General features: G+C 39.8%; 1 protein-coding gene across 1 annotated transcript in view; it reads left to right on the top strand.

Moving 5' to 3' along the window:
• Nucleotides 1-14703, top strand: part of THSD7B (thrombospondin type 1 domain containing 7B) — a 440833-nt gene that overhangs the window by 70378 nt on the left and 355752 nt on the right. Inside the window, exon 2 of the mRNA XM_063118635.1 lies at nucleotides 10228-10402. Coding sequence (XP_062974705.1) covers nucleotides 10264-10402 — 139 coding nt within the window. The 5' untranslated portion in view covers nucleotides 10228-10263. The remainder of the gene's footprint in view (nucleotides 1-10227; nucleotides 10403-14703) is intronic.

Below are 14703 nucleotides of genomic sequence, written 5' to 3'. Positions count from 1 at the left end.
CATTAGTTTATGTAGCACAGGAGTGGGCAATTTGTGGCCCTCCAAATGTTTTGGCAGATAACTCCTATCAGCCTGAGGCAGCATAGCCAATAGCCAACACAGAAAAGACCCTATTTCTTGTGCCTGTCAACCGAATCCATTCTGCCAGTAGGCAAGTGAGCAGGACCTCCATCGCTGATCATTGGGCCCAAGTGGGTTTATTTAGGTGCAGAAGTCCTTCAGATAACCTGGTCTTTAAAGGTGATCACTGGTACTTAAAATTGGGACCCGAAGTTCACCGGCAACCAACGCAGCTGGTTCAGAACTGGTGTTACATGCTCTCCTTGCCTGGCGCTGCAAGCAACTGGACGATTTCATTCTACATCAGCTGAAGCTTCTGAATTGTCTTTAAAGGCAGTCCCACAAAGAGCATGTTACAGTAGTCCAGTTAATCAATAAGGGTGATATCTATTAAACTGTTTGAAAATATGGCATTTTGTTTGCAAATAACTAGTATACTTTTCTTGATTTAGCCAAGATCATTTAACGAGCAAATGTTTCAAAAGGGATAAAATTTCCTCAAGGCGATTGCCCTTTCCCGATTTTTCTTTTAAAGACTATTGAAGTACCGCGAGGGGCTATAGCTCAGTAGTGGAGCACACGCTTTGCATGCAGAAGGGCCCAGTTTCAATCCCTGGCATCTTCAGATATGACTGGAAAAATTGCTACCTGAAACCCTGACACTGCCAGTCGGCAAGACTGACCTAGATGGACCCAATGGTCTGAGATTGTTGTGGGCCACAATATATGTCAGGGTGTGTTTCGCTTCAGAGAAGGAAAGCCCTAAAAATGTGAGGCCCTAGGCATGCACCTAGCCTGATGGCTATTAAACCCAGCCAAGCTCCTATATTTACCCCATAGGTCATGGGGTGATTAAGGAAGTAACGTTGGGCAAATGTAGTCCACGTGACTTGCTTTGCAATATTTTGTTTTAGTACTAACAGTGCCAACGCATGGGAGGTTTCATTTTGGACGTGTGGGGTGGATTGATTTAAATCAAATTGATCTAAATAATTGATTTAGGCCTTTGGTTATGCAGCTCACATTTGCTGCAGAAAGGTGTCTACTTAAGAGACAATGACAGTTTTGTTTGCCACATGGAAGGAGACTAAGTAGAGATAGTTACTGAATGCTAAGGTTGTAATCCTGAACAATAAATAGCCTTGTGGCACCTTGACGACTAACAGATTTATTCTGGTGTAAAATTTTGTGGCCAACAGAGCTAACACAAAGGCTTATATCACAATGGTAGGCTGCAATCCCATACCCACTTACCTGGGAGCAAGCTCCTTTGAACTCAGTGGGACTTAATTCTGAGTAGATTTGTCAGGAATTGTGCTGCCAGTCTTTAAGGCACCATAAATCAACAATCCGACTAATCCTCTGGAAGCTGTAGTTCTGTGCATGTTTATTTGGATATGATTCCCATTGAACAAAAGTTGGACTTGAAGCCTGTTTTCCTTTATGTTTTAGTGCCCAGAATTGTTCAAAAGCAAGATGGTTACAAGGCAAAACAGTAACCATACCAAACACACTGTGGAGAACAGTTTGCAGGGCAAGCACAAACCACAGTTTGTTGGTTCAGATTAAATGGCCTACTATGGTTTGCCTCAGATCAGGAAGAGAGGGAAATTGTTGCACTGCATGAGAGCAGAAAAAGTGTTTAGCATAAAGATCGCTCGAGGCTCATTCATGTAGCCCCAAACCATTACAGATTGCCAAATCTACAGATTTTAGATTGTAAGCCTCTAGGCAGGGTATCGCTGTTTTATTTGTATATTTTGTACAGCACCAAGTACATTGTTGGTGCTATATAAATAATAATAATAATAATAATAATAATAATAATAATAATAAAAAATCTGAACCAGCCCAATCTGCTTGATGGTCCTTATTCATTTTAAAAAGACTTCTTGACTACTGAATGTTTGCATTGAATTCAGGTTTCATTTTAAGCCAGGTTATCCCCCCTTCCCCCTCAAAAACCCCCTTCCACTTGGTATAATTGAAATGGTAAATTGAGAAAAATATTTGGAAAATAAAGGCTGACTTTATATATTGTTTTGTTCATTCTGAAGATGTGCCATTTTGTGGGGGAAGTATTTGTGAGCACTGCTCATCTCATCTTCATGTTTCCTTAATATTTTCAATTACATGTTTGCTGCCCGTTTCCTATAACATAGCACTTGTCTGATTACAGCTTTATTATATAAGCAGTTCGGCATCTGGACAGATGTGTAATGCTATACATCTGCATACAGATGAATCCATATTGGCTTCACTTGCAATACTTTTTGAAGGACCTGCTCATCTAGGATGTCAGAAAATGTGAAAAAACAATACAATGCTTTTAGAAATTATTCTCCAAACTGGGGAGTAGTTTACTTGCCTGTGCTAGTTGTACCTAATGATGAACAGAGTATGAGAGTAATATCACTTCACAGAAGAGTTCTCTTCTATGATTCTTTTAATTAAAATCCTTTTTGCTGATGGAAAGTTCGTTCTCTGGTGTTTTCCTTAATGTATTCGTAACGCATCTGTTTGGACTCCCTTGCTAGAAATATCTTTCATTATAACCCACTTAACTGAGTTCATAATTAAACTTCTAAATGCAAAGCTTCCTTCATTAAATTTCCAGTTCGTATACTGCAAAATCAAAGTTTGTGGTAGTCAGGCAGGAAATTTGTGGGTTTTCTTTTTTCTTTTTGCCTCCTAATTATGTCAATAGAACTAAAGATATCTTTTTAGAGGCAATGTAACAGTGGCGTTCTATTCTCTATGCACTGTAATCTTTCGGAGTTTTTTGGGTGAAAAGGTGGTGGTGTCAGCTGACAAAGTTAAAAAAAATTAAGAAGAAAGCTTTTCAGCAGTCTTTATCTGGTTGTAAATCAGTTTATCTAAACATTAAATGAACTCTTCTCCCTCCCCACTGTCACGTTATTATCCATAATCATTAAAGAGGAGATTATTGTCTTTAGACTTCTGTACACATAAATAGCCAAACATGTTAGATACATCTCATTTAAACTACTGTAATATACTCTAGGTGGAGTTGCCTTTGAAAACTGTTCAGAAACTGCTTCAGCTGGTCCAGAATGTTGTAATCAGGTAATAATTGACCAGGGTCAGTTTCAGGGAGCATGTGATTCCTTTGTTACAGCACCTTCAGTGGCTACCAAGATCTTTGGGGGTGGCCCTTCTCTTGGTACCATCACCTTCAGAGATCTTTTTGGTGGTGATTCAAGAGGGGGCCTTCTTTGTGGCTGCTCCCAAGCTGTGGAACTCCCTGCTGAGGGAGGCTAGGTTGGCTTCCTTTCTTTTGTCCTTCCAGTAGCAGGCAAAGACATTGTTATTCAAGCAGGTGTTTGGAATGTAAGCTGGCTTGTTGGATTGGGTGTTCTTTTTATTCTTTTTCTTGTTGTTGTTGTTGTTGTGTTGACTGTGAATATAGGAACATAGGAAAATATTGTACACTTAGTCAGACCATTGGTCAATCTAACCCCAGTATTGTCAGTAGCTCTCCAGGCAGGACTTTTTCCAACCCTACCTGGAGATGCCAAAGATTGATCTTCTGCCTGCAAAGCAAGTGCCCCAGCACTGAGCTATGGCCTCTGTGTTTTTAATGCATTTGTTTAATTTTTCTTTTAACCAAGATTTTTTACTTTAAAATCTTGGTTCTTCTTATTGTTAGCTGTCTTGAGCGCCATTTTCTTGATGGAAAGATGGAGTACAAATCAAATAAATATATAAACATACTTGCTTAATGAGCAACACTGCCTGGAGTACAGGTCGCAGCCACTGGCCAGATTGATGCTAAACCACAGTTCTTTCTGAAAAAAATAATGCTTTGGGTAGGAGGAAGAAGGGAGGAGGTTGATTAAATTGAATATGGGCCCAACTTAATGATACATGAAATGTTTTATTACATTTCAACTATACTCATTGGTCTACAAAGAATGTGCAGGCGAGAAAAAATATTTCTGCTGGCCAACAGGGATTTAAGTAAAGACTCTTTCCCTTTTCACCAAAATTGTATCCTACCTTCTCACAGAATTAGGAAGAGCTAAGAGCGCCATGGGTATTGTTTCCTATAAGCCTTGTTACCTGCAGGGATTTTCCCCCTGGAAATTACAACTAGAGAACATAGACTACCGCCGCAAAATATCCAGTCCTAGTTTTATGAACTCCCATCCAGCAGCTCTGCACAATTATAATATTCCCCTTCCTCTAATGCAGCCTCTAACTCTGTCCTGGTGCCCTCTTGGTGTGTTGGGACTACAAGTCACAGACTTACCTTCCTCCCTTCCCAAAGAGATCAACTTCATATTTTTCTTCCTTACTTGCAGCAACTTGGTCCTTTTGTAGGGTGGGAATTTCTCAATCAGTCAGCACTTGGGAAACGTTAAGGAAAAACAATAGATTTCTCCATTTGCTTTGAAAGGTCCAAGATATCACTTAGTTTCACCTTTTCATAAAATGTTCATTTATTTTTAATGATTTTCATCCCCCTCCCTGCACAAGGAAATCAAGTGAATCAATAGGCAGGATGTGTCGAAGGAAAATTGTAAACTGAATTTGAAATTGCAGGTAATACTCTCTGACTTCGTTTAAGTCACGCGGCTTATTTTTATATATGCATGAAAATTGCTGACTACTGAATGAAAAATACACACACATATTTTTCTTCATAAACCAAATGCTAACACATTTGGAAGTTGAAATACACAGTAACTAATGCTGATGTGAATGTTGGAGGACTTTGTAATGCAATTTATTCATGGTGCTGTGGATGGGCATATGGTGCCTGCAATTTTTTTTTTAGCATATTTTCACGCTACTATTAATGTTTCAGATTGTGTTATGAAAACTTACTATCTGATTCTGATCTTGCTATTTTACTCTGGTGCAAACTAGTAAAGCCAAAGTAGTTAACCTGGCATATGAGATATGGGAATCTGGCTGGGCCAAGTCTAATTTATTCCTGTTTCCCCAGATTTGATTAAATCTCTACTCTTGTGTCAGAGCAGCCGGCCTGTTTGGTTTTGCAACCTTTCTCAAGATTTTTTTTTAACATGCTGTGACTTAGAAATAAGAGACTCATACATGCATATAATTCCTTGCAGCCATTGACACTGAATCCTCTTTCAGAAGAAGTTTACATAGTAGGCAGGTCATCTGCTCTGTCACCTGTAAGAGCAGGTGGGTTTTTTTTTTTTGCCTCTCTTGCTTAATTAAGGTCAGCAAGGTTCCTTCTTCCTCCTCCTTTTTAATAATAATAATAATAATAATAATAATAATAATAATAATAATAATATCATCTGAAGCCAGTTCTCAGTTGCTGGATAGAATCCAGACATCTTTTCAGAAAACAGCACTTTTATAGCAACACTTTGTTGTGAGGAAAATCCCACCCCTCTGGCCCAGAGCTTGTATTTCTATTGTAATTGTGAGTTGCCCCCCACCAGGAATAGCCTAGTCACAACTTTAGGATTGTTAACAAGAGGAGATCTGGAACACAGCTGTGTGGGAACTGGGTGAGGCAGGGCTGCCTTCTGACTTTCACCTAGCTCAGGGGTGCAAAAACCCCCGCCCAGGGACCAAATCTGGCACTTCTGGGGTCCCAATCTGTCCATCCGGGGTTCTCCAGATGGCCCCCTACTCTCCTCCAACCACCGATTATTTGGCAGTTTTCCAGCTTTTATGAAATTTATTTATTTATTGCATTTTTATACTGCCCAATAGCCGAAGCTCTCTGGGCAGTTCACAAAAATCATTTCTCCCCATTCTAAACATCTGAAATGCATCTCTTAAGGCTTAGTTACTGGCAGTAAGGGCTTTAAGCTATTGTATGCTGGTATTTTTGCCCCGCCCCTTTTATTTAGAGCAACTGGAAGGCAGGCCTCAAAGCCTTCTCCGAAATGGAATTTGGGCTGACCAAGGTTCAGCACCCCTCTCCTAGCTAGTTAAGGGCGAGCCTGGCCCTGTCCAGAGCCAGAAGCAGAGTGCTGTCTGTTTCTGTCCCATCTCACCACTCCATTTGGGTGCTGAGGGAGGACCTCCTGAATTACTATCCTGAGAAAATCAGGACTCCGGGTGTGTGATCTCAGCAAGTCTCACAGGTTCCATTCTTCAACCTGGGAGCCAAAGCTCTAAGTTGCTAGTCTAGAAATCCCATTTCTCTATAATGGTCCCTCGGTCACCTATGACTTCTGTTTGGTATCTACATCTCCTGCCCTGCCACTACAAAGGAACAAACCTCACTTGCTTAGGATGTAATACTACAAGCTGAATGGCTGATCTCCTAAGAAAATAGCATCGTCCCTGTTGGACAAAATTAATCCTATTGGCCCTATTCGACTGTTGTCTATTGTACTTAATTTCTAGGTGGGAAAAATAGCTCCATACCCTGCTAGCCAGGGCTAGCCAGTGTTTACACTTAACCTTTCTCTGCACCAGGCCAAGGCATGTTGGTTCTCATTCCCCCTTTCAAATCCTCCCAGGGCAGTAAATAGGCCATATATAAATGTCTGGCCAAGGCTTGCACACTTGCTCCATTGTCTTTCCAAAGTCTGAGGTCCTTTTCTTCCAGTTGCACCAATAGAACCTGAGAGGGTGCCATGACCCTAGAGGAGAGTGGGGAGCAGATGTGGGCTGCTCCACACAGCCAAGGCTATATGATCCAATAGGCACAATTGGCACAGTGCCTTGGGCATATGTAACTCCCAATGGCCTTCGAAAGGTGCTTCCAAAAAGAGCCAATTCAATTCAAACAAATTATTGTTTGATTTTGCAGTTTACTCATACAGGTATATGTCTTAAGTAGATGTAAATTAAACATCGACTTTGTGGCTATGTCAGCAAAATCACAGATTACATCTTCAGAATTCATTTTGTGTGTGTGCAAAAGCTCATATTCCATCAAGAGTAATGCAAGTGAAGTCAATCATTTCCGTCCCATGGTTGGCTGAAGTCAGTACTTTATATTTTCAACTTTGAAAAAGAGCGTTCCCCTTCACAACTTGTTCCGAAAATGACAGGATACACTCTAAAAGCAATGTTGACATTTGGAAAACATGCCACCAAGTTGTCCATTATTTGTGCAATGATAATTTCTGTCACAGATTTCCTGTTTGCATTCAAAACGTGAGAACGATAGAAATATATCTGTGAATGCATGTGTCTATTAATGCCCTTGCTCCACTTCATCATTGGACATAGACCTATCCACAAGAAAACGAAACTTTTTATTGGATATGGCATATGCGGCTTGCCATTTGCCTATCTCAATGTTAAGTTTAGCCATTATAGAGCTGAAGGACCCTGTGCAGAATTTGTCAGGGGCACTAACCCCAGTCAGTATTATCCATGCCAATTTCATCACCGCAACAGGTTTGCAATCATTTGCATAGTGTGGTCTCCTTGTGGTTGGATGGAGTTAGTTCTTTTGCAGCAACATTCTCATTGACTATTGGCTAGGCAACGCTTTCAGAACTAAGCCTTGCCAAATTTTGTCTAAGAGTAGGTGAAGCCACATGTCCTGGCCTAATTGGTGAATGCTCCAAGCTTTTAAAAAATTGGTAGAAAAAAGAAAAAGGAAAACTTCCTAACCATTTTACCTTCTCCTGGAGACAAGGGCTATGACATCTCCAGGCTGCTGTAGCAACGTTTTTGATTAGTTCTGCTATGTAAGAGGAATTGGTGGGAAAGGCACAGCTCAGGAGAAGGACAGAAAAGTCCCAGTATGTTTAAATGAAAAGACATGAATGTGGACGTGCATCTGGGAACTATTGTTGTTATGGGTTTGGCTGTGAATATTTTGGAGCGATGAATTTTCCCAGGGCTATGCCCCACTAGCACAAAGTAACACACACACCATACTGCCCTGTGCATAGATCAGATTCTGGGACCTATACAATGTAAATATTATCTATAGATATAACTTGGGATCATATGATTAAGAGAGTGTCTACAAAGACTTACTCTGGCCCTGCAGATAACCATAGTATGGCCAGAAATAAATACCCAGGCATGTTCTCCTCCTGAATGTAGACCTGCAAAAAATATAATGATTAAAAACTGGATGTGTATGAACTATACATTCCATTCTCTTAGGGCTGCTTTGTCCATCCTGTCCTCATGTCACCTGTAATTATCACTTGCGTGTCAATAGAGTTCTCTTAAATGCTCTGGCCCACCCAGGATCTGAGCATAGGGAAAGCTCAGTTTTATTTATTTATTTTTATTCATTTAAAACATTTGTATCCCGCCCTATATCATTAAGATTTCCCTCCCCACCCTGCCAGTTGTGCATAGAAATTGTACAGCCCCAGTCTATCCAGAGCTGAATTAGTGATTTCATTTGTCACAGGAAAAACTGAACAGCAAGTAATTTCCATGATTTTCCTTTCCTAGGTAGGTCAGCTCTATAGCTTTTAAATGATGGACTTTTGCTATGCGACTAAGATATATAAATGCATGAAGTTAGATAAAAATGTCATTACTCTTTTATGTTTGGTCGCCTCTATCTGATAAATATAATTGCATAACTTTATCAAGATAGAGATTGTTTCAGAGTAATTTAAATAAAATCACACTTTTTATTTTTGAAAAAGGATTTTTTTTAAAAAAAAATGTACATGTATTGGGCTGTATTTTCAGGTTTATCTTTGCCTTATCAAAAACCGCACACCATGTATTATGTGTAGTAACAATAGTCCGCTTTATATAAGGTTAGGAATACAATAGTTTGGAACTAAACTTTTAATAACTGATAACTTTAAAGAAAAGCACTAAATTATGTACTGGGGAATAAAACCTCTTGCTTCTGTTTGGCTTATCCTGTTCCTAGATATAAGACTTCACACTACAAAACATAATAGGAATGACCAGTAGCAAATGTAAAATGTTAAAAACTGTGATAAATGCCTAGCAGGCAAATATAAAATGTTAAAACTGTGAGGCAGAAGAAATGTATGAAACATAAAACAACATGGAATTTTCCATTTATAAATAGTTTCTTGGTAATATAGCAACTGTTCCATTGGCTTTTGCTCATATATTATTTCGCTAATTGAGATACTGCCATTTGTACTTCAGCTTTGTGAAACAACTTAAAAATTGGTGGTGGATTTTTTTATGTTGTAAGTGTGGGCCCCAGCACACATACTTTAATTATTCCAGTGCTCCTATTTCAGTGGACCAACCAACCACTGTATCTGATGCATGCACACAACAAGAAAATACAAAACAATACACAACCAAAAAATACAAAACAGAACACACAACTAGAAAATACAGAAATGTTGCAAAAATGACAACCATACTCTCAGCATCCGTGGAAATACCATTAGTGCCCACCAATCAGGGACTCTGCTGGTAATGATCACATTCCATCGCACATGGACATAGCCAGTGAACTCACAACAATGAGCACACCCATCGCTTCATATCATGTGCACATGCAGTGACAGAGGTGTAAAAGATATACACATGTCTGATATGAGTCTTCCTCAACCTGGTGCCCTCTAGATGTTTTGGACTACAACTTCCAGCATTCCTGACTATTGGCCATTCTAGCTGGGGCTGATGAGAGTTGAAGGCCAAAACATCTGGAGGGCTCCAGGTGGGGGAAAGCTGGTATATACTTTCCTCAATGACCCTGTGAACACACAAGGCTTGTTGGAACTGTACAGAAATGAGTGAGTGCACAGCCTCCTGCCCACTCACCACTTCCACTTTGTATCAGCTTTCATCAACAACCTCAGACATGCCCCATTCCTGGGTTGCTTGATGTCATGTGTGAGAGTGACAAACAAATTAGAGTTTGAACCCATGGTTTGTTGTTGGATTAAAACGCTGGGTTGTTTGTCTCAATAAACTAGAGTTCCAGGTTTTGCATGTTGCATCAAACAACCCAGGAACAGGTTGTTGCTGTGAAACAACTCATAAATTGATGTTTTGTGTGAATCAAGTCAATATGTAAGTTTTAATCCATGTAGGAAAAGGTGTGAAGCTCTACTTAGAAAAATGGTAGAGTCAATTCTGTGTGTTCTTATGACCTCAGACCAAAGTCTGGAATTAAGACTACCAGGATGCTATATTGTTTAGTACAAAACTGTGTGGTATCTTTGAAGGATGAACTGGTAACCACTCCTTAACAAACTCTCCTTTTGTTTCTCTTTATTTTAGGAATAGCGAAGTGAACTGGATTGAATTTCATGAAGTATGTTTCTAAGGGATAGCTGGTTCTGCGCTCACTGGGCATGGCAGAGCACGAGAAGAGGGTTGGTTGTGCTTGCTCTCTTACTATTACACACATCTGATTTGGAAGGGAGAAAATCACATCCATTTGTCTGGAAAACAGGTAGGATGAAAACATTCTTCTTTATTTTGGCTCTAGTTCCACATACAGTGTAACCATTTTGGGCTAAACTACCAATTCACAAGATCAGATTATACAGTTCTTAGAACAAAGATGGAGTTGCCATGAACTATTGCTCCCATGTATTAAACTATCTCCACATCACAAACTAGAAAATTTGGGCCTAGAACCCTTATTCTTTATGGAATAGTTTCCTACTGGCTTTTCCCTCTTCTTAACATGTGCTAGGGGATGGCTGTACCACATTATTTTTAGGAACATGCAGAACAGCTGTTAGTTCTCTTCCAAGGTGAATGGTCTCAAGCACGCATAAGATAACAGTATTACTTTCTAATCTAATCTGACAGCTGAGCCAATGATAGCTGTTCTCATTTGATTGTAACTACCACTAGAAAGAAGATCAGGAGAGAGAACTTTGAACAAATTTAAATCATAGCGTTGTATCCAACATTATGCTAGCATAGGGTGACCATATGAAATGGAGGACAGAGATCCTGTATCTTTAACAGTTGTATTGAAAAGGAAAGTTCAGCAGGAGTCATTTGTATATATGGAGAACCTGGTGAAATTCCCTCTTCATCACCACAGTTAAAGGTGCAGGTGCCCTGCCCTCTTTTAAATCTGGTCACTCTAGTATAGCTCCTGCAGCTTTAACTGTGGTGATGAAGAGGGAATTTCACCAGGTTCTCCATATATACAAATGACACCTGCTGAAATTCCCTTTTCTATGCAACTGTTAAAGATACAGGAGCCCTGTCCTCCTTTTCATATGGTCACCCTATGCTAGCAGAAAATTTACAAACTTGGTGTTGTTCCACTAAGAGTTGCACAACTGCTAATAAAGCAGCCATCACCTAGCCCATTGAAGCTATGTGAAGCCTAATGAAGTTATAATGAATTGTGGAAGGCTTGTGCGATGGCTTGCAGAAGCAGAATCAAAGTATTGGATGAAAATGAGGTTTCCACAGGTAAAAGAAGGAAGTTTTGTGCTAGGAGAATTATACCATTTGGTAGAATCCATAATTTGGTGGAGTTACACATTTTGAGTATGACTAATGCTGATGAGGTATACAGTGTGTAGTGGCCATTCCCTTAAGCCGTCATCTCACAATTTTAAAGTCAGTAGTTAACCAAGTATGTTATTTCTCAGTTCTTGGAGACAGTTCTGGTTTTCTTCCAGAGCAAAGTGAATATTGTAGTTTTTAATTTTGGTTTTTTGCCAACTCTGGGTTCTTCCAGGTCCTATGGTCTTGTTATGCACATAGTTCCACGTATTCACCCGTTCTTAAGAACTAGGCCTTTCTTCAGAAAATTCTAGAGTCTTTGGTAAAACAAATATTTCCATCTTAGAGAGGGTGGCTGATCCACTTTTTGACCAGTCTTTATTATTGAAATATCTTAACACCTTGACGTCTGGACTTCCTAATGGATGTGATAGGGAAATGACTATATATATATATATATATATATATATATATATATATATATTACATTATTTATTGTGACATATTTCGCTAATCTTGGATATGAAATCAATTGTGTTTTAGATTCCTTAAGACTATCTTTTCACTTGATTATTAGTTAATGTAGGGATGAAGAACTTGTGGCCCTCCAGATATTGTTTGACCACAGCTCCTATCAGCCCCAGCCAGCATGACCAGTGCCCATGGATGATGGGAACTGTAGTCCAACACTACTTGCAGGGCCATAGGTTCCCCACCCCTAATTTCATGGTGGCAAGATCAATAACCTGTCCGAACTTTCCCTAAGGGTTGCACTACCATGTTGAAGTCATGGAATCTAGTCTGTATTTCCATTCAGCTGTACATTTCCATGCAACAAGTGGACTTTTAATGTACTTTGTCCTTCCCATGTGCTTCTGATATGTTGTAATGATGATGCACATAATAGTTACCTATGCTTTCCCCCCTTTCATACTTACTTATTCAGTGCTTGCCATGGAGACCTATACAGTGCTTGCAACATCCTTTTCAGATCTTTTGTGAACTTCCATTCCTAGTTAAAAGTCCATACTTGTCTTCTGCTTTATATTGAGAAGACAAGTCAACTTGATCTAACTAGGTTTAATTCTGGAGACTTTAGAAGCTCTGATTGGGCAGATCTCTGCTCTGATATTAATCGAAGGGTTTGGAACTATTTAAGTTCTTTCACTAAATGCCAATTCCTGGCATTTAGTGAAAGTTATTCACACCTGCCAGTTATCTGACCAGTTTAACAACCCCCAAATTCAGAATAGTGTTTACATTATCATGATTTAATGTTTTACTATCTATGCTTTTAGAAGGAAGATATTGCAAGGTTCCATGCCAGCTCCAAAGGGAATGCATTCTGGATTATAATTGGCAAAGGAAAATATACGGACTAGCTGATTGGAAGAAGGATTTGACAGTTCATCACTTATTCTGGTTCAGTAAGCTGTTTAGCCTTGGGGTGCTTAAAGTTGGTACAAGGAGGAATAAAAATAATCTAAAGGAAGTTTATCACCAACTCCTGGGTAGGCAAATCAGTGAGGTCAGTTTGTGTCAGTTGTGTCCTCCCAGTGTTCAATGCAACACCAGTATAGACTTGATTCCAGGACCAGAGCTCCCTGCACCAGTGTAGCCTACCATACCTTGGTCTAATGGGATCCCATCTCGGCCTCCAGGGTCTCATCTTTGGATGTTTGTACATTGGTGTGGGCAGTTGGGATAGATGCTGGTGAAGTGCCAACTTCTTGCCTAATAGTCTTTCCCTGGCAGAGATGATGGAGATGATTTCTGGACATCTTCTTTCCCAAGCTGTTAGTTTTGGGAAACTTCGACATCCATGTGGAGGCCTGTATTACTGGGAAATATCATGACTTTGTAGCCATCATAATATTCTAGAATGTGGTTCAACAGTCTTGACAAGTCATACTCTGGACTTGGTGTTTTCTGCTAAGTGCGTTGTTGGTGATCTAGGAGTTGAAGAACTTTTTATAGCTTCATTGTCATGGTCAGATTACTTCTTAGTGAGGTTTTAGCAAACAGGGTTTTATCCCACTTCAGCGGTGGTAGACTAGTTAGGATGGTCTGCTTCCAGAGAGTGATGAATCTGGATAGTTTCCTGAGATTTATATTTATATTGCTTTGAGGACCTAGTGAAAAGGAAATGATGTGTGCAGTAGACATTGATTCTAAACAATCTCTCCTCTGATCAGAACATGATTAGCTGTCTGATATTATGAGAGCTTGGATCAATGATTCAGGAGGAACAATGATTAGAAGGCAAGTGGAAGAAAATTTAAGACGAATCCAACTGAGCAGAAATCCATTCAGAGCCTATTATTCTGTGGTGGTGATGGCAGAAAAGTGATACTTTCTCAACACCGGAATATCTATGCAGTGCAATCTCAGGGGGCTATTTCTAGTGGTCTGTTTAACAGCTTCAGGCAGGACTTAAGGAACCCATTGTGACCTTTTTGCCAAGTGATTTGTGGATAAAATTATGTGTGCCTGTTCCAACATGGGTGCTATGCTGGATTCAGTGGAATTACTGAAGCATCTTCCAAGGTCCTTCTCTGGGTGCTCCAGCTTTCAAATATTAGGTGAATGACAGCAGGAGACACCATCTCATTGTCATGAAATACATTCCCAGAAATGTATTCAGTATCACTCATCAGGTACAATTTTATTTCCTCAGCCTTTTAATAACTGATTTGTTTGTCAAGTTGCCACTATTTTCTAGTCTTTAAAAATAGTTAAGTGTCTTTATCATTGGAAATTAATTTCATTTATCTCCTTTGTGAATAAATATTTCATTACATTAAGGCTATAGTCTTATACACACTTGTCTGGAAATAAGTCCCATTGAGCTCAGTGGGATTTATTGCAGAGTAGATATTGATAGGATTGCACTGTAAGTTATTTTAAATCCATAATTTACAAAAGTTGTAAAACTGGTCAAATTCATCTGAGAAACCTACAAGATTCTTTCTTTTTACAGCATGATAAATAAATGTATACTTTTATAAAAGAACTAGCTGTACCCGGCGTAACATACACCATTGTAGCTTAATAAACCGCGATGATATTTAATTAATAAACTTAATTAAATATCATCGCGGGGGCACAGGCTGCTTGGAGGCTGCTGATACAGTGCCATCTGGCAGACCTGGGGGGCAGGGAGATTGGGGGGAGGGGGAGCAGGTGTCCCCCTTCTCCCCAGGGTTCCTGTCAGCCTTGGCCCGCCCAGCTTGCATGAGATTAGGCCAGGGCCTTGGCTCGCAGCAGGTGAGCGGCCTC

Source organism: Elgaria multicarinata, chromosome 2 (genome assembly GCF_023053635.1).
Source record: "Elgaria multicarinata webbii isolate HBS135686 ecotype San Diego chromosome 2, rElgMul1.1.pri, whole genome shotgun sequence".
NCBI classification, from domain to species: Eukaryota; Metazoa; Chordata; class Lepidosauria; order Squamata; family Anguidae; genus Elgaria; species Elgaria multicarinata.
This window is presented reverse-complemented; position numbering and strand designations above follow the sequence as displayed.